The 23,354-nt window shown below is 40.6% G+C and overlaps 1 protein-coding gene across 8 annotated transcripts in view; it reads left to right on the top strand.

Moving 5' to 3' along the window:
* Positions 1-4,309: 4,309 nt before the first annotated feature.
* The window catches only part of TFDP2 (transcription factor Dp-2), a 56,595-nt gene continuing 37,550 nt past the window's right edge, over positions 4,310-23,354 (top strand). The window contains exons 1-3 of one of the 8 annotated variants that reach the window (XM_057417125.1): positions 4,310-4,327; positions 14,921-15,014; positions 22,193-22,259. In XM_057417125.1, the coding sequence (XP_057273108.1) occupies positions 15,000-15,014; positions 22,193-22,259 (82 nt within the window). In that variant the 5' untranslated portion in view covers positions 4,310-4,327; positions 14,921-14,999. Of the gene's footprint in view, positions 4,328-12,304; positions 12,533-14,467; positions 15,015-22,192; positions 22,260-23,354 lie in introns of those variants that run through there. The other 7 variants (XM_057417124.1, XM_057417129.1, XM_057417127.1 and 4 more) reach the window with 7 other exon arrangements.

The following is a 23,354-nucleotide window of genomic DNA, read 5'->3' as shown; positions in this document are numbered from 1 at the left end:
TTTAGAAATTCAGTTGAGAGGTGTTAATGATCTCTGGGCATTCTGCCTTTGCAGATACACATGGTGCTGACAGTAGAGAATTTCATCCCAGTTTGGCAATTTCATCATTCATAACTACATATAGTCCTATTATGTATATGGGAACTACATGGCATGAAAAATCCCTCTAATGCTGGAGGAATCTCACTACTACTGAATTAATTACTGCATGTCAAAAGGAATGGCAGATAAACCAGTGTTCAGATAGCTGAAAGTACTGAGCAGAAGTTGTATGAGTTTACTTACACAACTAAGAAAAGAATCAAGTCAGCTGTGTTTAAAATCTCACTGTAATGAACTTCGCCAAGATTTTTGAGTACTGTTTTCATACAAGCAGTGGGTTTTTTTCTCTCATGTAACGGTTAATTTTATCTAAAACTAATTCAGTCGCTCTCATCTGGTTTTGACAAGAGCATTTAAACTTGCTTTCCTGTCAGAAGAAAGTAAAAAAAGAAACTACTGAGTTGCTGTTTCAGCCTGCTAGCTTCTTTTTGGTATAATCTCTTGTTGCAAGTTCCTTCTCCCAGACCCAGTATTTCCAGGATCAGGGCACAGCACAGGGGCTCAGCAGTCAAAAAAAGGTAAGAACCCTTTTTTTTTCTTTTGCCTGTCAGTGGGCCATAGAATTATGGGAATTTTGTGCTCTTACTGGTCCAAGCTAAAAAGTACAGACAAATTTGTACTTTTCAAAGAAACAGGTATGGCAGCACTGCAGATTGAGTCTGGGAGTATGGTAGTACTCAGACCCATTAATTGGGCAGCATTTTAGTTTAAGGTTTTATAGGCAGTGGGGGCAAGTTCAGCTGGAGAAAAGAGGTGGAGGAAGCTGTTTTGGGTTAGTGTTTGTATAGGTTATCATGGCAAGGGTTGTAGGCTGGCAAGAAAGCAATCAAACTAACAAATGTTGATAAGTAATGTGTTGAGAAAGGGAAAGGTTTGGGATCTGACCAGCCAGCAGGAGCCAAGAGGCTTTTCTAAGGCTGGGAGACCACTGACAGTTTCTGGAGGGAAACATGAGAATTTCCTGCAGTGCAGGTTTTACAGTGAGTAGCTGCTAAACCTGTGCCTTAGCATGTGTAAACGTACAATTCCAAGATGTTTTTCAGTGCAGTTCTCATTCTGGGATAAAGTTTGGGATTTGTGTAAGTTCTGAAGGACTATGCATTGGTCTAGAATGTTAAAGCCGTAGCATACTCATGCAAGCTGATAATGATCATTGTTTCATCAGCTTCAAACTCAACAGTATATACAGTCATCTCATTCTGCAATCTGTTGTTGAAAGCAAACTACAGCAGTGACTTTTCTTATGTTTCTCTCCTTAATGGTTAAAATACCTGGTTTTTATGTTCAGAATCACTTACAGTACCTTGACGTCAGCTCATCTGGGTTTCTTGCGGAAAAATAAACCAATGAACTAAGAGAAATTTGAAGCGTTGTCTTTATCCAGGCTGGCTTTGAGTATTTGTTTAGCTCAAGTAACTTACTGAATAGTGCAGTAAACCAGCCAACCTGGTCTGCTTCCATTTTGCTTCCTTTTCTAAGGCAGTGTGTGCTTTCTGTGCTTCTGCTAGGGAATGCTTCAGTTGCCTTTGTGTTACTGTGATTGTACCTGCTAGAGGGGTCTACACAGTAATTTGTTCTATATCTTTAATACTTTCACGAAGGTTTCTCGCATAACACTGCAAATATTGATAAAGGCATTGTTGCCTGTGATAGAAGTATTTTATAGAGGATGAAAAGAAACTAAAACCACGAAGTCAGCAAATTCCCAGGCACATGCTCCATTTTCAGTTGTGAGCTATCCCACTGAAGTAAACATACAGTTCTTGCTGTTTTCCTTAGTCCTTTATTTAAGAATCTGTTTTACAGGCTGAACACCTCGTTTTTTATGTTTCTTCCCTTTTTAGTAGAGGAAACAGGATTAAATATGTCTCTCTACAGCATTAATAGTCTGTCAAGCAAGAAAAGAGCAAATTTAACATGTATGGTATACTCTGTGTGTGGTCTAGAGGTTTCTAAGGCATACAGATAGTGTTTCTGCATCCACATAAACCTTGTTCAGCTTGTTCAGTGGCATTAAGGTGAATCTGCTTAATAGAAATTTGAAAAATGGTTTACTGCATGCTTGGATATGTGCCTAGCTGTGCAGGAGGAAGACTTGGTAACAAATGTTGCAACCTTGCTTTGAATGGAACTAGTGCTGATTTGATTATTTACTCCCAGAAGTGTTCTCTATTCATATTCTCCCTGTAACATTATATATATACCTATATAAATACCTACATATATATATATATACGCCTACATATATATGAGTGGCCTCTCCTATGAAGATAGGCTGAGTTTGGCTTGTTCAGCTTGGAAAAAGCTCCAGGGAGGCCTTAGAGCAGCCTTCCAGTACCTAAAGGGGCCTACAAGAAATCTGGAGAGGGACTTTCACAAGGGCAGGTAATGACAGGACAAGGGGGAATGGCTTTAAACTGAAAGAAGGCAGATGCATTAAGAGGAAATTCTTCCCTGTGAGGGCGGTGAGACTGGGCACAGGTTGCCCGGAGAAGCCGTGGCTGCCCCATACTTGGTAACGTTCAAGGCCAGGTTCAATGGGGCTTGGAGCAACCTGGTCTAGTGGAAGGTGTCCCTGCCCATGGCAGGGGGTTGGAACTAGGTATCTTTAAGGTCCCTTCCAATCCAAACCATTCTATCTCTAGAATACTTAATCCTCCTTTGTGGAAATTATTTTTTTTAAAAAGGATATGTTGAAAGTAAATACTTGTTAAATAATGCCCCTACACCTCCACACAGGACTCGGTTTCCCGGGCTCTCTCCGCATCCCCTTTCCCCGGGAGGGCCGGGGCTGCCGCTTCCCCCCCCGCCCCGCCCCGCCCCACCTCTTTGTTTGCCAAGAGCCCCTTTGTGTCACAGGAAGGAAGTTACGGAGCTGGAGCAGGGCACGTTTACAAGGAAGCCATGTCCGAGGTACGCCAGGCATCGTCCCGACCGCCACAGCCCGACGGTGGAGTGACGTTACTTCACCTCGGGCGGCCAGCCCCGCGGCAGGGCTGAACTCCGCGTCCCCAGGACAGAACCGCGCTAGCTCCCCTCAGATCAGCAGACGGGGCCCGGCATGGCCTGTGTCTGCAGACGCTGCGGCGCCGTTCGGTGTCTATAAATATTTATACTTCGTACCGACCTGCAGCGCCCCGCCTCAGGAGGGCAGCGCCGGTGTGGGAGGGGATGGGGGGGGGGGGGGGGGGGCTGTCAGCTACTGCGAACCCCCGCCGGCCGTTCCGCCCCGCCGCCAGCCCGGAGGCGGGAGAGTAGGCGGTAGCCCTGGGTCTCGGCCGGCCACGCCCTTCCGCCCCGCCCCTCCCGCCGTCGCGCCGTGGATTGGCGGGCGGCGTGTGTACACACACGGGCTCGAGCCAATAGTGCGGGGAGGGCGTCTGACCTCACGCGGCGCGGAGGCCAATAGGCGCACGCGGTTGCCAGACGCCGCCAAGCTTGTGCGGGGGAGAGGGAGCCGGGCAGAGCCCGGCGCAGCGGCGGCGGAGAGAGGGGGCTGAGCGGGGCCGGGCGCGCGGCGGGGGGGGAGGGGGGCAGTGGCGGCCGGGCTGGAAGCGCTGCGAGCGCTCGCACCGCCACGCGCCGGGGCTCGCGGACTGGTCCTGGTGGGCCCCCGTCTCCGGGGCCTCCTCGCGAGCGGCGAGTGCGCGGCGCCGGCCCGGCCGAGAGGCGTCGTCGGCGCGCGGGGCCGGGCGGAACGGCTGGCTGCCTGTCGCGGCTGCTGCGGAGGGACCGCCGGCCCTTCAGCGCCGCTGCCTAGGCCCGGACTGCGCCACCGCCGCCCCTTCTCCTCTTCCCTCGCCGGTGCTGGGCCTGCGGGTGAGTGGGGAGCCGAGGGGGGGGTGGGGGCCCGTGAGGGAGAGGTAGCGCCTTTCTTCGTGGGGGACCGGGGCGCCGCTCCCCCCCACGCTCTGTCTGGCGCTCGGTCCCGTCGCCGAGCCGCACGCGGGGCGGGCGCCTCTCGCGCCCCGGGAGGGAGCCGAGCCGGTGCCTGACACTCGCAGGCGCCCGCGGGGCGGCAGCGTGCCCGGGTGGCGGGTGACAGGCGTCCTGCGCGCCGCCGGGTCACCTCTCCTCCATTGTGGGGAGCGGCAGAGGGCGGCGGGCCTGGGACGGCGCCGCGGCGGGTGTGCGCGGGCGGGGAGGTGACCGCCCCCCGCCCAGGGGGCTTACAGCGCAGGAAGGGAGCGGCGGAGCTCGAGTATAGCTTCAACTTCATAGCGTGGTGGGCTTGAGTTTTGTGGGGGGAGGGTTAGTCCGGCAGCAGCAACAACAACAGCAAAACTTAATTGAGCGCCTCTTCCTGCGCCCTTTGAGTTGCAGGCCTTCCTTGACTGTCGGTCGTGAAGGGTTTAACGGCAGAGGTGGATCCAAATATGAACAGCGTCTTTCGGGATTGAGGGTACAAACAATAGGAGGAAAATACGGAATAAGCAAACTTCCTTGAAATGTGGAAGAAAACCGCATCTGAGAGCGTGCTCCCTCGCTGAATAAAGGGATGATGCTAAGCTGTGTATCAGAATTTGCGCTGTTTTTCTCTGCAGAAGGGACTTTGGTTTTCATTTTCTCCTCAAATTTTTTGAGTTGACAGAGCAAGTGAATAGTTTAAAGTGATGTGATTTAACATACTATGCAAAAACAAAGGAATTATTTGGTCAGTTTTTATAATTCAGAAATCAGTTCAATTATTTGCATGACTCTATAGGCTGATAAAAACATTAATGAAGAGTTATTTGTCAGCTTCTATCGTTGTAGCTTAATTAAGCTGACAGAAAATAGAGCAAAACACTGGATGTTGTGTGATGTTGTAACTTGTTATAATCTTGGGTTAAAAAGTAATTTTATGCTAGTCTATGCTGATGCTATTCAAAACGAAATTAATTTTTTTTTTCTCCATTTCTTTGGCCTTCTCATATTAGTTCACTTGATAATACTGCATCCTGTCTTGCAAAAAAAAAGGTATGATCCGTGGGGCAAAAACTCATGACAGATGACCAGTGTTGCAGAACAAATGCAGAGCTGTATTTCAGAGCCTGTATTTGTGCTAATGCTGTGTGTACTCAGATGTTTTGTGCATAGTAAAGTACTGAATTTCAGGAACTTCTGTTTGAATTCGTGTGTAGGGTGCTAACTACAGTTTGAAGAAACATGAAACATTAAGGAGAAGTTTGCATTGTAGAATAGATTTGGCAGGAGAGTTGTTCATAAGAATAAAAAAAGGACAAATTCTCTGTTGAAAACCTTTGCTGTGAAGTGAGTCTCATGCCTCTGGAAGAGGGAAGAGTAACAGGTGAAATGATGTAGTATTATATCGAGGAAAAACCTGAAAATTAACAAGATTGTCTCATGGGTGAATTTGAGCGATCTTATTTCACTGTAAAATTATTGGGTTTTCTTTTAACCACTTCCTTTTTGTACAGAGATCACTTGTAACACAACAAAACCAAACGGTTTGACTTGTATGATATTGATGTAATTAACTTTACAGAAAAACCCACACCGTTGATGGGAATGATCTTTATTGCTGCAGGGGGTTCTGTCTGGCAACCTCACTTTACAAAGGAAAGGGGTAGGGTATGAATTTCAATACAGCATCTTGACAGCAGCTATCCAGTGTAATGGGGGTAAGCCAAACAATTTAGCTGGGAAAAATGCACCGTGCTGCTTTGAAAGGAATCTCAATACTATGTTCTTGCACACATTGACCACTACTGCAAGGGCCCCTTGCGCATCTGGACAGTTGTGAGCACCCTCAGAGTTAAGATCTTTCAGCACATTTGACTAAACTATTGTTACAGGTTTAGCAAAAAAGTAGGAGCTAAATTTCCAACTTTCCATCCCCTTCAACAATTTTTTGTGTTATTCGGCTTAAGTGTGCAGACTTTTTTGCTGTGCCTGTAGGAAAGTTTGGTGAAAACCTCTAGAAGCAATAGAATTGTGACCTGATATAGTTAGGGGAGGGAAGCTGCAGCCCTTATTGTTATGGATAGGATGCAGCAGTTTAAATATTACTAATGTTGAGCAGAAAAAGTTCTTCGGTTACAGCTAGTCTAATTCAGTTCTTGGAATTGCATTTCTTCTGATGTGCTGCCTTAAAATAGTATTCCTAGGGTTTTGTTCAACGAGAAACAATTTCTGGAATTGTTTGCTTTTTCTTACATACATTTTGGTGTGATGGTTAAGAGCTTCTCTACCTTTCTGATTACATCCACAGCACATGGCTGCTAATAAATCAACAGGGAATCTTAAAATAAGGGAAATAAACTGTGTAGTCTGATGCAAGGAAATACACTTGTGGAGATCTTGTGTGCAAAGCCAAGAAGCCCCTGGAATTGGACAGGTTTATCATAAGATTACAATCCAAATGTTTTGGTGTGGTAATAGCACACATACCATGTGACAGCTGATGGTATAAATGCTTGTTGTGGGATTTGAAGAACTACGTATATGCTGGGAAATGCTCTAAAAAGGTGCAAGTGTGGTAGGGAGTGACAAGTTTCTAACAACTTCCTGGTTCAGTTCTTCGTGTTTTTTGTAACATCTAGTATTAGAGTGAAATTAATTCTTCCCCTCCCCCTTGCCTACAGCTCTTTTGCAAGAATGTGAAGCCCTAGCAGGTGATCTTATTCTTATAGTTTCATTAAATGAAACTTTGCTACCTTGATTTCCTATGTGCAGTCATAGCTTTCAATAAAGGTCTTTACAGACTGTTCTAGTTTACTTTTATACTTTAGTATTAATAGCATAAAAGTAAGTCCAAGCAAATCAAACCATTCATTTTTGATAGTTCAGTTTGCAAGACTACTATATATTATAATATATGGTAATATAATACATACGCTAATCATGTGCATACTAGTATATTCTAACGTATGCCTTACTGTAATCTGTATGAAATGCACAGCTTTCTAGAGTATCCTATTTCTACTGAAATACAGAATAGTAATTAAATGTAAAGGGATGGTGTTTGGAAATAAATTCTAGATATAGGTGTTCACTTAGTACTGCTGAAGAAACCCTTTGCCTTTCAGGGCACACTTTGCAAAATCCATAGCCTACTGATGTCACTTGGGGAATATTTATCTTTACTGAAACCTGTTGAAATTTTTAGATTTTTTTGCAGCACTAACTTGGTGATAAAATAACACTTTGGCCAGCTCACATTTCATGTTGGCTGTTACAATAGATACTGAAACCAAGCTGGAAAAGGTTAGCATTCAGTTTTGTTGGTATGCTTGGTTGTGAATGGCAGCAATTCAGGTGTTCTGTTGTTCAACAAGGGTCCCTTACTAACCTCTGTCCAATGACTGTATCATCTGACAGGGTGCATGAAAAGGTTGCTTTGGTTAAGAACTCATAATCCATTTCCCCATGGTGCATGTTAGCAGATGTGTTCTGTGTGTGTAAGTGACCATTTTCATTCACAGTTTTGTTACTGGGAATTTCAGCCCACAATATAAGTGAAAAATCAAGAAAGAATAAGGTCATATGTTCAGAAAGAAATTGTCAGGTTGCTACAGGTACACACTGGCTTTGAGGCTATGAACTTTTAGTAAAGTTGTATAGATGAATTCTTCAACTTGGTAGCAGCTATTAGAGTAATATTTGTGAGATTTAAAGTCTGAAAGCAAGTGTACTAGTATTTGTGTATTAAGGCTTGTGAATGCCAATGCATTAACATGTTAAAAGTCACTTGTGAACCCTAATGGTCATCCAGGTACTAAACCTTTCCCATCTGAGCAATAGTTGTAATTACCAGAATAACTGTAAATGACCTGTAATAGAAATTACAGTGGTAACATTACCAAGAATTATGAATGAGATTAGGAACTGCAAGAGAAAGTGATCTTATGTCTCCAGAGTGAAATAAAAAACCTTCATATGCATGGGCTTCATTTATTGTGAGGAAAGATTTAGGTAACTTTTTCCTTCATTATGTATTTGACCTTGGGAAACATGTTTCTGTTCTCTTACATATGCAATCAAATTGTTGTAAGCTTCGGTTTATTTAAAATTCAACTTAATATTGCAAATACATTTAAACAATTTTTTTTAATCAATACATACAACTGATAACATTTCAAGCTGTGTATTGATTCTGCATAACAGCAGGCTTCTGCTGTCTGTCAAAAGAAAATTATTCATCTTGCTTCTTGCTGTGTAAGAACTTGGGAAAGCTGTGATCTGAAGATAAAACATCCCACTTCTTCCTAATGGATTTTTACGCACACACTCCAGTGAACCCTTCATAAAGCACGGAGTAGTCTTCATACAAATAAAGCGTATCCAACCTGTGTTGCACTTCAACCCATCAGTAAATTTTCAGGAGATCATAAATGATTATTTTATTTTTTTTTCTCCCAGAAACTGTCATAATGTGGTTCTGCAAACCTGACTAACTGGGCAGACAGCTGGCTAAATCTGGAGGGTTAGTCCTGCCGTGTGCACAGGCCCAGGTGGTCACCTGAATTTCTTCCTCCTTTCAGCCCCGTTGTTGGTGCTCTGACACTATTAGAACTACATTGGCTCACTAAGGGGATCAGGTATAAATGGGAGTTGCTGGGAGCACGTAGCATAGGGAGGGAATGGAAAGTGGAGTAAGTAGGGGAAAAAGTGGAAGATCCGTTTTAGCAATGATAGCAGGGGTAGGATCTCACATTGGTGTGACTTGTTACATGAAATATTACCCTTTAGGTAATTCTGTGTGCTGTAATTGATATTTGAGAGCTTGTGCATCACTAAAAAAAAAACCCCTTTTGCCTTTGTACTGAATTATAACTAAAATATGAAAAATTTTGTAACCTTCACCCTTCAGTGAATACTGTCATAATCTTCAATCCATTCAAAAGTAGAATTAATAATGGCTTTAAAGTCAAAAAAAGCTTCTAGCAAATTATAAGGAAAATGTACGGAATAGTTACTAAGTCTCTCTCCATCATCAAGTTCTTTATCCATGTATAGCTTGATGATCTTTAATGAAATGCAAATGTAAAATTATCTTCAGTTCATTGGATGTTAAGATCCTTCCAGCTGTGGGGTGTAGATAAAAGGGTATCTCAACAGGATGGTTAAACTGTTCCATGTATGCGTCAACGTACTGATAACTCGGGAAATTTTAAAATCTCAAAATTAAAACTCTTTACAAGAACAGATTAATATCTTGATTACTCTCTGACGTATCATACAGTATATGAGCTGGTGGTAGCAAGAGGTTTGTTTGAAGTCTCAGTAGTCAAAAAAAGTGCTCTTTTCAGTTGAGCTTAATTGAAAGAAGAGCTAATGAATTATTGGCAATGCACAGAACTGACTTACCAAGATACTTTAAAGTCATACATATAGATCACTAAATTTTTTTTGGATGTCAATCCATAGCTAAAATGAAATGTCTAAGGCAAGAATACATTTGTGAGAATACAGTGTGCTGTTTACTCAGTAAGGAAGTTGTACCTGCCTTTTTCCACTGAAGCAGCAGACTGCCGGATGTTGTGTCCTGCGTAGTAACCAGCTATGGAGAAAACCCTGGGCTAGAAACCTAATTAGAGAACAAAAGATGAGTTTATGGAATAGATTGTCTACTTAAAAGAGCTGCAGCTAAATTTCTGTTAATTCCAAACATATCTGTGTGTACCTGTGCTGATAAAAGTTGTCTGTAAAACTCCAAAAGAAATTTTAGATCATCTTACTTTTTTAAGTGCTGCATGAATATTATTTGCTGTTCTGATATCAAGCTCCACGTACTTTATCATGAATGACAGTAAGCTGGTTTGGGGATTGAAAAGAGCCTTCAAAGGTTCAGGTACTTGGGAATTATTCCATATGTTTAATATAATGTCTTCCTTATTTGAGCAATAAGGGACATGCTTCACCTCATTGATTTTGAGATAAGCCACAAGTGCTGCTCCTATTCTTATACATGCAGTTTACCACCAATATTAGTATGATAATGGGAGTGTCTAAGAACATGCCTGAGAAACTGAGTCCCTTGAGGGAAGGAATATCTAGTTCCAGGTCAATCGAGTTTGGGTTTCAGCACTATCAGGACTGTACAAGCAGCAGAACTTGAGGCTCAGCAGTGCAGTTAAGTGCATGGAGACTTTGGGCACTTTCATCTATGGGAGAGTTTGATTACAGTTTTGGGTATCATTTCTGTGTTGTCTGTTCTTGTCACTTGTACTTCCACATATCTGTTTTCGTCCCTTGGATTCAGGACATTCAATAGCCTCCATAACTAGTCATGTTATAGTATGTACAACAGTGAGAGTAAATGTAGTGAGTGAGAGTAATGGGAAGGTAGCATTTGAGATAAAGTCTTAGAATATTGAAAGGAATCCCATTCATTTGTTGCCTCAGTACCTTCTGCATGAAGTTCTTGAAGGGATGCTTCCCTGACATGCTTTTAGCAAACTGCAGTAAACATTGTCACATTGGTTGTTCATTATATAGCTTAAGTGAACTTGCATTTAGGCCTTGTCTGTTTTTCCATATTCTTTGTACTGTGTAAACTTGAGTCATAATGGCTACTGTTGTCAGGAGCTGTCAGTTAGTTTGTTCTGATGATACATTGGCATTTTGCTCAATCACAGCAATTTAGGAGAACCTGGTCAACTGAGGTGCTTGGTTTTGTTCCTTCCGAGTGTGTCAGCTGGCTCCTCCAAACTACAAGATGAGATCTTCACTTTCAGATTAGGTTAGTTACATATTCTGTTTGCATCTTAGTTCAAAGCAGTAATGCTCATTTTGGTTTTGTTTTAGTAGTGAAGATTTCTGCATTTTGGATTCACAGGTTGCAGTCTTCTGAGTCACATGAGAAGAATTAAATAGCGAAGCTTTTAAACTGGCTACTCTTTTCATGTTCTTTTATTTTGTTAAAAACTCCTAATATTGTTTAGGAGTCAAGTTACTGAGGTTTCCTTTGTTCAATCGCTAATCACCTTACCTGTTATCTACTAGAGTTTTTTCAAGGCCTACAGTTGCTCACAGTAAAAGCTGGAAAAACAAGTTGTAGTACCTGCGAGACCTTCATCAAATGCATCATGGTGGGGGTTCCTTTCAAATGTTTCCTAAGAGCTACTTTTAAATATTATTTTCAAGATAACAGTTAATGTGTGATAACTGAACATGGTGATTAATTTCCCACTCTGCATGTGTGACTTGTTGAATACATCCTTGGTTGGGTTTTGGAAGTTCTTCATTAAGTGACAAGCTGCATGTAATGGATGCGGGTATTCCTGTCTTTTGCAGTTTGCAGGCCAAGTTGATTTCTTGCCTGTGTAAATGAGGGATAGAACTGGAAATAAGTCATCTGAAGAGGACTCTGGAAAGACACTTGACAAATCAATGGAGTCTTCTTACAGAAATGCAGAATCTGTAATTTAAATTTCAGAAATTTGATGACAAAGTTGTATTTCTGTTTCTTGGGGTACCAAGAAATTACCCTTACTAGCACATACATATTCTCACTAAAATTATGTTTTTATCTCAATTGCTTCAAAAAGAGGTTGGATATTGAAATATATTTTAGAAAAAAGATGGGGAAGCACTTCTGAGAGCAGGTGGATTTCTGGTAAGTACTCCGTAACTCTGAAATTTGACTGGTCTGAAAACTGAGACAATGAAGCAACATATGTGTAACAGGTGGTCTAATCCATGTAGATGCTGTGCATAAATTAATGGCTAAAAACTGAGCTTGCACTGATTAATAAGGAATCTTTTTGTTACTGCTGTCTTCTGAAATCGGCTTTGTAGTACTGTAGCTTGAAAGTTAGTACTGTGGAGAGCAGTGTGAAGAACAGAAACTAATTACTAGTGGAAAGGTTGGCATTAATCGTGTTGTTTTTTTTTTTCTTGAAACTGATGACACTTTCTTTCCTCTAAGGTGACACAGTTATTTGCAATAATTTTCACTTTGCAATACTCTTGATCGAGTAAACGAAAAGACTCGGTGATGATAAAAATAATTCTAATATACTGGAATATATCTACATATTTTTCTGTGTTCCATGATGACTTTTCATCATAACAAGTTAGTTAACCGCCCAACATTTGTCTTAATTTATAATTGTTTAATACTGACACTTTTCTGTTGTGAAGTGGAAGTGGCCTCCGGGGCTAGGGAGAATCTGTGTGTGATGCGATATGTGAAGTAATGATAAGAATTTGAGAAAGCTAAAGGAAGACAGGATAAGTTTTGTAAAGCATAATTTTAAGGGTCATAAAATAAAATTGTTATGGTACTGGGCTTTTTTCGTTTCTGTTGGCTTTTAGCCAGTATGTGGGTCTTCAAGGTCTGATTTAAAAATAGGACTTTGTACCATAGAAATAATACTCTTCTGCAGATAACTGTTTTCTGTTCTGCATTGGTTCTTGTACTGGGATTCAGCTTCAGTATCACTGAAACTTCAGTATAGGTCCATCGTGAGAATAGGTTCAGGTAAACACTCTAGCACTTCAGGTGGTTTGTTGTAACTAAAGCTTGATTATCTGGGTTTTTGTAAATGTGATGCACAAACTGGCTTTTTAACGTCATTGGTGTAGAGTTATAAGGCAACATATGTTATACAAGAAACTGCAACTCAAAATTTACCAAGTCAGACAGTTCGGTTGCCTCACTGTGCTTCATGGTATTTGACCAAAAGGCAAAATTGTGGGAGTGGATTATAAACCAAGGTTTAGATTATGAAGGGGACAACCTTAGTTCAAGTAAAGCAATCTTTGTGTCTCATGTGCTTTGGCTCTAAACCTGTCTTTATGCAGATGCATTTCATTAGAAACCAGCTAAAGAACAAAAAGGTTGAGGTTTATGTTTCTCTATCTGTGTGGTGCAAGCTGACAAACAGCAGTTGGGAGTGAAGAGAATCTCCATTTTGAGGCCATCTGTGTAAGTTCTTTTGTCTGAACCTGACAAGAGGTCATGGCAGATGGTGAGGTCACAAAGTCTGGCTTCTCGAGCTTGACAGAATGTGTTCGTAAAGCTGGAAGAATACCAACTGTTCATACTGGCTAAAGAGCATTGTGGCAGAGGATGGTAATAGTTTATGGACAATACCTTCTTGATCGCTAAGCTTGACAGCAAATAACCTGTCATGGATGAAACTAGTTTGCTTATCTGTAAACAGGTTAAAACTGCTTAGCAAGTGTGTTCTTAACTATGTTTTATTTGAGTCAATTGATTGTAAAGGCTCTTAAAGCAAGAGAGGGAGGTCAAACTGTATCATGGCTTTTTGCCAGAGGTCCAGGTGATGTATTTGAAGAGTTTGTATGGAAGGAGGAGGAAGGTGGAAAAGGAGAAGCCACCCAGATCATAGTTTTCAGATGCAATGTGAGGATTCGGTATTTGCTCTTTGCCATGACTTCTGTGGCTTTATGGCTTTTCTGTTGCTCTTGAGGTTTCAGGATTGCTACACAGATCCAGTAGCCTCTTTACTCAGGGTGTGAATAGATACCTCTCTAGTGTCCTCTCTGAAGGCAGAAAAAAAAAAGCTTCTTATTTTCTTAGATTTTCTGTTATGAAACTAAAACTTCGAAGTTTTCATGGACAAATGTCTTAGTAGACAGAATTATGTGGTGTTCACATGCTCGAGTAACTGCTTAGTTGTGGCTGCAATAAATTGAGGTGCAAAAGAAGATAAATACAACTCACTTGACAAGAAATGGAGAATATCTCTTAAGAGGAAAAGAATGTTTTTCCAGTAACTCTCATACCACTTTAATTGATACGATATCTGATTAAAGCAAGAAATCTACAGAAATCCTAGAATTTAAAATTCTTCCGCATTGTTCAAAACCACTAGTGCAGTGATGGTGGAGTTCCCCATTAGCTACACACGCTACTGGAACAACTTTTAGGTGCGGCCCATTCTCAAACTTTGTGTAGGTTAAAATACAGAGGAAATAGCGATTTGCACCCTGCTGTTGTAGCAAGTGACTTCTGCTGTAAATGGCCGTGACTCATTTCTGGTAACTTGTTCAGGCATCTTCCTAAAGATCTTGCTGAATTGATCCCACACTTGGATGTGTAAGACAGGGAGAATTATTTACACTTTCAAATGCAATTCAGATGTATTTTGTAGTCCATTTTTTTAACAGCAACTAGTACTTTAAAAGTACTTTAAAATGCTTTGTCAAGTTAATTTTAAAATGGTTTGTGCTGCCAGCATTGATTTGTAAATTCTTTTCTTCTGGTTTTCTGTAAGACTGATAGAAGCTTACATTTTACAGATGATGTTACCTGAAGTATTTTTCAGGGTACCAAAATGTTTGTCTCTTCCTGGAACTCTAATTCTATAACTCTAATTACATAGGTCTAATAATATAATAAATAAATTAATGAAATAACGTAGTAATAAAGCCTGAAAATATTACGAAGATGAGTTTGAACTGGAATGTTTTTTCTTGGATGTTTCCTAAAAATACTTAATGTTTGCTGTGTGTTGTATATATAAGCATATCCTATTTTTTATCAAGGTCTTGGATGTCTGCAGTGATGGAAGTAGACTCTTTCTGTTGTTGGAGACTGTAGGCACAATGGAGAGAATTCATTCCCTTCCAGTTTTTAGAGCCAATCTGTATTAGATGCAAACAATTGCATGGTTTTAATTATAAGACTTTAGTAATGCTATAACATGCTTTGTTAGCATGTTAATATAGTTAGGCCTCTAGGTAAGTTGGGCTTTTATATGTAAAGACTACATCTCTGCCTATTCCAAGCAGTGTACGTTTTTAGTATCTGTGCAGAGTATCCTCTGGAGATGCAGGGTTTCAGCTAGAGAGGGAACAGAAAATGTCTTTTCACTAAGATATTTTATTGCCTTTCTTACAGGATGTACATTTTAAAGATCCTGTGAAGATGAAAAGGGATATCTTATGGTTTTACGGAATATAAAGCAATACTGTCTGACATGACGGCAAAAAATGTAAGTATAATTATACAACATAAATTGCATTTTATCTTGGCACACTGCCAGTCGCTTCTGGCTTTCGGCATTTGAAGGGCTTTGTGCTTCGTTCCTTGTATTTGTCCACACAAGAAATGAAACACAAAGATCTTCAAATTAAAAGATCCTGCCTGGATTTTGTATGCCACAAATGCGTACCCCATCATTTTCTGCAGTGTTTTGATAAATTTAAACTGGTTAGAAGCTGTTAAGGGATGTAGAGTTTACTCAGCTACAGGTCAGGTTGATAACTGGGGCAATGCTTTATCCTATTTCCTTATTGATCCGTACTGGTCCCTTCTAACTTGAGATATTCTATGATTCCTCTAACACTGCTCCAGAGTTATTTGGGAGCTTCGCATTTTGGTGAAGCATCTCACCTTTGCACCAGAGCAAAATTCTTCTGTGTCCAAGTATAAAAACTCAAGAAAGAACAGAAAGATGGTGTATTTCTTTACTAATTCCAGTGCACTCTTGGTGCCTACAAGATGCAGGGCCTTCCTGTTTCTTCATCTGCTGCATTAACAAGCCTGTATTATGGTGTCTAGAGGCTCTATATTGACTCCCCGTCTTAAGTTCTGAGGAAGCTTATGAAATGTCTAACATCCTGACCTTAATTTTCTGCCTAATTAGCTGTGCTTCCTGTGGTACAGTTTGTATAGAGAGCAGTTCTAATTAAGCTTTGTGGTCACTGAGTATGACTTTCAGTCTTGGGCAGTTTACCTGTTGACTGCCTTTGATAGGGCATCTGCAGTCTAATTAAATCTGAACACAACATAATTAAAGGAATACCCCACAGTAAAGTGTGGGTAACCATAGGATGTTACTCTGTTCAGTAACTGCAAAAGCTTTTGTGCATATTTGGTTGAATTGTTGACAAGGGCATAGTTTGGTAAAATTAATTCTCAAGTCTTAAAAATTTCTGTTGTCTTTATTAATAGCTTCATTTGGTGTGTAGTTTCAGGTAAGGCTTTTGGATGTCTTATGTCTAAAAGTTTATTTGAGCTGACCAAGCCAAAAAATAAATTGGTGTGTATGTGCAAGGCCTTTTGATTTACTTATTTCATAGGCCATGTTCAACTGTTGTATAAATAGGTAATTCTATTGCTGTATGTGAAACAGCTGCGCAAATTGAAATCTTTTTTGTTTTGACCTTTTGTTCAATGCAGTCAAAGGATAAATACCAAAGCAAATAAAATCCATGGAGTGTTGTGTGGCAGAGTCAGAGTAACATAAGTTGGAAGGGATCTCAGGAGGCCATCCTCTATGGTGCTTTTCGTGAAGCTCTGACACTCCAGTTCAGAACCCAGCTGCTTGGTGCTTTGTTGAGGACTGCTCAGAGCTTTGCGCTTTGAAAACCTTCAAGGACAGACATGAGACATTTAGGCTGGGCAACCTACACTTGTGCTGAATATAGAAATAATGGTTTTGCTGTTTAACACAAGGTTATAGTTACTTTACAGAATAAATATTTTTATTAGTATGCATACTTTGAAATTTTGCAGATTAAACAATGCAAACCTAGTTATTTATCTAACTTTTATGGGTTTATTAAAAAAGAAAATTAGTTTGTGGTGCAGATGAAAGTAGAGCTCATGTTGTTTTCAGTTTTCATGTTAAGTATACCTGTTTAGAGGATTTGCGAAGTGTGAAAACAAGGGTGTTCATATGCTTTCTGTCCTCATTTGTAGCACTGGTTCAGTATTCCCCAACCTTGGTTACTCAGAACTGCCCACTCATGCCAATAGTGTTCTCTGTTGCTGTTAGAAGTCCCAGGAATGCTTCTGAATTTGTAGGGTTCCGGGGTTTAGCGTGTCTGTGGGTTTCTGCAGCCTGAAATTTTAATGATCTGCTGAGTGAGTTGAGGGAGAAAGCTCTGCAGAGCTATTTCCATCTTTTTCTTTCTGTTCAAGGACATCGAGGACAGGTTGGAGAGTTGGGTGGAGAGGAACTTGATGAAATTCAACAAGGGCAAGTGTAGAGTCTTGCATCTGGGGAAGAACAACCCCATGTACCAGTACAGGTTGGGGGCTGACCTGCTGGACAGTAGTGAAGGGGAAAGGGACCTGGGGGTCCTGGTGGATAGGAAGATGACCATGAGCCAGCAATGTTCCCTTGTGGCCAAGAAGGCCAATGGCATCCTAGGGTGCATTAGAAAGGGTGTGGTTAGTAGGTCAAGAGAGATTCTCCTTCCCCTCTACTCTGCCTTGGTGAGGCCGCATCTGGAATATTGTGTCCAGTTCTGGGCCCCTCAGTTCAAGAAGGACAGGGACCTGCTGGAGAGAGTCCAGCGCAGAGCTACAAAGATGATTAAGGGAACGGAACATCTCTCCTATGAGGAGAGGCTGAGGGAGCTGGGTCTCTTTAGCTTGGAGAAGGGGAGACTGAGTGGTGACCTCATCAATGATTACAAATATGTAAAAGGTGAGTGTCAGGATGATGGAGCTAGGTTTTTTTCGGTGATATCCAGTGATAGGACATGGGGCAGTGGGTGTAAACTGGAGCATAGGAGGTTCCGTGTGAACATCAGGAAAAATTTCTTTACTGTGAGAGTGATAGAGCACTGGAACAGGTTGCCCAGGGGGGTTGTGGAGTCTCCTACGTTGGAGATATTCAAGGCCCGCCTGGGCAAGTTCCTGTGTGATGTACTCTAGGTTACCCTGCTCTTGCAAGAGAGTTGGACTAGATGATCTTTTGAGGTCCCTTCCAACCCTTAGGATTCTGTGATTCTGTGAATTTTGAAATACTGGCATTTGGACATCTGGGAAGTTCTTAAAGGTCATATCTTTAATCAAGCATATACACATCCGGAAGCTGTCACCTCTTATATTCTGAAATCAGTACCCCTCAACTGGGGCACAGAAGCATAGGGGATGTTTGTTCTCCTAATGCATCTCAAGAAAAAGTGCAGTGAGCTTAGGCTAAGATGTCTTTGCATTTCACATGCATAAGCTGTGTTGAGCAACTTTGCCTTCAAGGAAGCTTGCTCTTCAAGCACATGACAGGCTGTTTCCATAGGTTGAATGTGTATGTAAGATGAATAACGTTGCGCATCACTAGTTTTCCTTGCTAGCATTTTGAGTGCGTGATGGGACAATTATCAATACTGGGCTCACTGCTGTAAATGCAGGACAGTTTGTAGTATCTGCTTGTGGAATATTACTTATGGGTAATTTGACCTTGGGAAACAAATCCAACCAGAACAGCTGTGAATAATGAAAGGATGAATAAAAGTTACAGATTCTCCTGGAGATGAGATGTTTATGTGCTTACGATACACATTGAACCCAGATGTAATTTAAATCTCCCTGTCATGATGGGTTATTTTATTCTTTGCTTATATCATGTTTTTTTTTCTTGCCTGTTTTGTACTTCCATTCTCTTCTGTCCTTCAGATAAGAAGGCACTGAAACAGTAATGACAAATTGTGAAAAAATGAGCAAGTATTCATGGTAAACTTATTTTTTTAGGACAAAATAAATAATGTGACTCGGATTATTTGAATAACAGTTTTTATTGTCTGATCTGAATTCGTATGCATATGCTTGTAAAGTTATTTGTCACTGCTTCCTAAGAGAGTGGTTTTCTCATAGATGAGGTCAGTTAAATGGCTATAATAGTTCTCTTTTCACATGTCAATAGTTTAACTGCTGAAGTCAAGAGGGCCTTAAACAAGACACCTGTTTTACACAAGACACTCTTCAAAAACAATGTAAACAATTCACACAAGACACTCTTCAAAAACAATTAATACAGTACAGTACTAGCTGTAATGTATTAATAGCCCACGCAGATTTCTTTTAGATTATGGTGGGAGCACCCTTTTTAGGTCCTACCCAAGTAGTTTCTGTAAGTGATACTACTACAATATGTCTACAAATGAGTCTGTTAGGGATTACAGATGTAAGGAAACAGCCAGTTAGTGGATTCCCTACTAATTTACAACTTCATTGTGTTATAATCTAGATTAATTCTAGGACAGAAAGAATGAAAACTTCAGGTTAAGTAAGGGAAGGATCACAGGCAGAAGAGCCTTGCTACCTGAACAATGTACCAAGCAGAAGGCTGATAAGCTTCAAGAGTAGCTCATGCCAGTTTGCTCCATTCCAGACTTTGATTGTGATTCTTTTTTTCTTTCCCCACACCCCATTTGGAAACTTCTTAGTTACCTACTAGGAAAGGGGAAGAAAACCTGATGAAAATACTTAATAGGATGCAAAGGTCTGCCAAGTGCCTACTTCATCATGGCTGGATTCATCTTACTGTAGATGGACAGAAGTAGGAGTCCAACTCCTGCTATACCCAGTAATGCAGACAGTCTGGGGCAGTGTTACAAAGCAGAAATAACATGAGTTGTATGGAAAGCAAAAATGAACATATGTAAGCGTTGGCTTGTTTACTGGTTTCGGTTTAGGAGTGGTTAAATGCCAAGATTCCCAGAAGTAGTGGATGGTACAGCTTCCAGATAGCAACATGGCCTGGGGACATCTCTAACATCAAAATGGAATCCCATAAAGTTCTTGTGCTGCAGGATTGTGATACCGTGTCACACTTTGCTGCTTCTGAAGGCTTAGTTACGATAATTCTTCTGTAAAAGAAACAATTTCCTTTAAATCTGCCATGTTTCTCATTTAAGTTCTTACGAAATTCAGGTTTGTTTCCAAGCTCTTCTAAACATAGATATTAAGTTTATAAAATTGAGAGAAGTGCTGCTGTTAATCGGATGCTCTTTATAAATGTGTTACTAGGACTATCATAATGAAAAAATATAGTTCTATGTCTAAGAAAGTCTTCTGTAATTTTGTATCCTTTGGATCACTGAAGTACAAGATACAGAAAAGAATTCAAGTATTTTGCTACATTTCCTTAAATATTGAATCAGTTAAATAATCTAGATCTTTCAGAGAATTAAATGTAAATGTCTGAATTTTTGTAACAGCTGGGGAGTCATCTTGGGCTGACAGTTCATAAGTATATAATCTCCAGCATTTAACTGAAGCGCTGATACGAATCAGTAGGGAAAAGTACAGCTGTAAATCTAGAGTTGAAGGTTCAGTTGTGAACTAATTGGTAGTACTGTCTTTGAAGATGTTCACGGGAGTAGTAATTCTTATCCTTTCTCTTGGAATGGGTTAAGGCCCTTTATATATACTCTATCACTGTGGCTCCCCTTTTCTTTCTCTGAATTAAAATCTCCTGTTTGTGGCATTCTATTTCTTGCAGAGGCAGGGGTCCTAGGGAGAAACTCATACTGTTATTTATTGTGCAAAGGCAGCAGTAGTATGATCCAAGAGTGCTGGCTCTTCATCTTGGCTTTGCAATCGTAATGCCCTTTCAGTACCATATGCTGTGCAATTTACTAACCTTTCCCGAGCTCTATTTTAAATATCTCCTCAAGAATACATTTTTGCTGTAAGGAATCAGAGTGACTTCTTCCTACATTAGCTTTCCCTGCCACCCAGGCACCCGGGAAGGAAGGATACTAGAATGCTACTGTTTTCTGTATGGACCAGCTACCAAAACGTTATAGGAGACGTTTTGCATTTGTTTTCAGGTGGTGGTCTTTCCTCTGCTCAAATCCAGCCGTTCACGTTCACACCCTTCTTCCCAGCCTTGCTGCATTGCCTCTGCACCGCTGCCACCTGGTGGGAGACAAAACGGAAAATTGAGAGGAAAGAATGAGACAGACTTGTTCTGTTTCAAAAGCAACTTCTGGCGATACCATAGTCTGCAACAACGAAGCACTTGCTGCCTGTTGGGAGCAGTATATGACTGTCTAGTTGGGTGTGACAGGAAAGAACAAGTCTGAAACAGACAACATTCAAGATAAATTGATGAACTGTATTGAGCAGCTCTAAGGGCTTGTTTACAGAAACACATAACTTAGCTCATTAGGCAGAATGTTATGATCAGCATAGTGCAGGAACAGTTAATGTCTGTGCATTGCTTCTGGTGGTGAAAATATAATAGAAGTAGTTTCAAAAGCGTCTGTCACGTTGTGTGCAGAGTTTCTCCCTCAAAAATTCCTTGCTGAATACAAGTGTGTGTAGTGGAACTGTGTGGCTTAAATGCTTGTACTAGGTATTTTTTGTTCTTGCATAATTTATTTTAGAGTTATGTTACTACTGTTTAATTTGCCTGCAATTCTCTAATTTGAAATTATTAAAATTCGATGAGCGGCCCTAGCATTATTATGTTCCATTATTATTACATTGTAAAACAAAGCAAATATTTGACCCTTGATTGTATGATTGTTTTTTCTTAACTTGGATACCTGAACCCTTTGTCCCAATTATTTACAGAAGTGCTCAGATTTTATAATATTTTTAAAAGATATTTTGTAATAATTAGTTTGTCTCCTGCTCCAATGGGGCTCAGTCCCTCGGTACTTATCACAGCTTCTGGCTGGGAAGCAAAACAGAATGCTTTGTTAAATGGAAGTTATTAAGGTTGTGCAAGCATGATGCTCTGAAACTGCAGAATGCCTGACCATTACTTGCTGCTGCTCGGCCTGTGTCTTGTTAGCTGGGATCTGAGGGACTTTTCAGCTCTTCTCTCCCTCATCCAGGAACAGTGAACTTGTGTTGTTCTATACAAACTCTGCCTTTCTATGATGTGTGTACATGTCAAAATCGGAAATGCACGGTTCTCCATATGTTTTAAATTCTCTGTGTCTCATGTAGCATACCCTCAGGGTAAATCAGTTTATCTCTGAAGACTAGAGAATTGTATTTAAAGTGCATCGTCACGTCTCCTCAGACCTGTAGACTGTGCAGCTTAGTACTGGAATACTAGACATCAGGCAGATTTCTGCTGTATCACTGGTGGCAGCTGCTCTGTCTTGTCTTGAGGGGACAGTGACTTACACCATAATAGCCAGAATGTGCTGGTTGGGTCATGTATGTATAGTAGAGTATCAGAATATTTAGGGTTTTTTGGGGGGTAAGAACTTAGCTAGAATTAGTTGTCTTCATATATACACAGTAAATGGCTTTGATCCTTTGCTTTGAATCTCATGCTCTTGTTAGACCTTACTATCCATAGAATTATGATGTTTCAGAAATGCAGGATAGATTACTTTTATAATACCTTTAGTTGCATTATAGAAAACACAGAAAGGTTTATTGTATTTTAAGACTTAAAAATGTTTTGTTCAGGTTGGTGTGACTTCCACAAATGGAGACTTGAAAGGATTTATAGATCAGAACCAGAGTCCAACAAAAGGTAAGAGAATTCTGTTTGTGTACATAGAAAAGAAGCATACAGTAACACTTATTTCTGTCTTGTATTTAGTAAATTAGTATTTCTGCTGATTTCACTGCATATGTTTGATTCAGTTTTGGGAGACTCATAATTTAAATTTTCAAAATGTATTCGCACATCCACACTGATGTTCTATTACTGATATGCAAGTGTCAGTAACAAAGACGGGATTTCAGAGGGGAAAGGCAAGTGTGGTAAAAATAATCAGAAGATAAAATAAGCTTTCCCCCTTCCACCCCTTTTCTCCCCTTCCCCCCCTCTTTCCCTTTTCTCTTTCCCCTTTTCCAGCTTTCCCTTTTTTTTTTTTTTCTTGGTGGTTAATGTGCTGAAGTTCCTCATTTCCACCCCAACCTTAAAGTTCTCAGGCTTTGATGTAGTCCAGATAGGAGAGAAGGTTATGCATAACTTTATAGTCAGTGATATCTTGTGGTACTTTTATAAGCGTTCTGGACAATTTACAGTAATAACTATGTTTTGTCCTATCCTATTTCATCTTAGCATTTCTAGTTTCATCACTTCTGACTCTAAAATAGTGTGCTGGCAGTCAGAATAGCTATAGGATTCCAGTAAAATAAAACTGCAGCCCCATATGAATATTCAAAAACTTGGGGATTTACAGTTCACATAATGCTTCAATCAACCTTTCTAAATAAACATTGGTTTGCTGTTACCCACTGTGAAAAACAAATGCAAGTACTACCTGGAGGAATGATTTTTGGCTCATCACAACAGCTTCAGAGTCTGAAAAAATGAAATAGTCTAAACAGCAAATGGCTGGAGCTAAGGTATCTTCCTCCTTTTCTAAACAATGCAGAACATTACAGGCTGTTTTAGGCCTCTGAGAATTAATTTACTGTGCACTGGTGTGATAATTGCACTTTTTGGTTCATTATTTTGTGTTTACTGTGTCATGATACTAGGGAACAAGAGCAACATTTTCAGATAATTTGAAACAAGCAGTTAATTTGTTCAGAGAATAACTGAATTGAGTAACCTTATCAAGTAGAGGGCATTGCTGCTAGTAGTAACATCTCAGTGATCCTTATCCCAGTCATT

Source organism: Pezoporus wallicus, unplaced genomic scaffold (assembly GCF_028554395.1).
Source record: "Pezoporus wallicus isolate ANWC-B61680 ecotype Strahan unplaced genomic scaffold, APGP_CSIRO_Pwel_v1 contig_360, whole genome shotgun sequence".
NCBI lineage: Eukaryota > Metazoa > Chordata > Aves > Psittaciformes > Psittacidae > Pezoporus > Pezoporus wallicus.
This window is presented reverse-complemented; position numbering and strand designations above follow the sequence as displayed.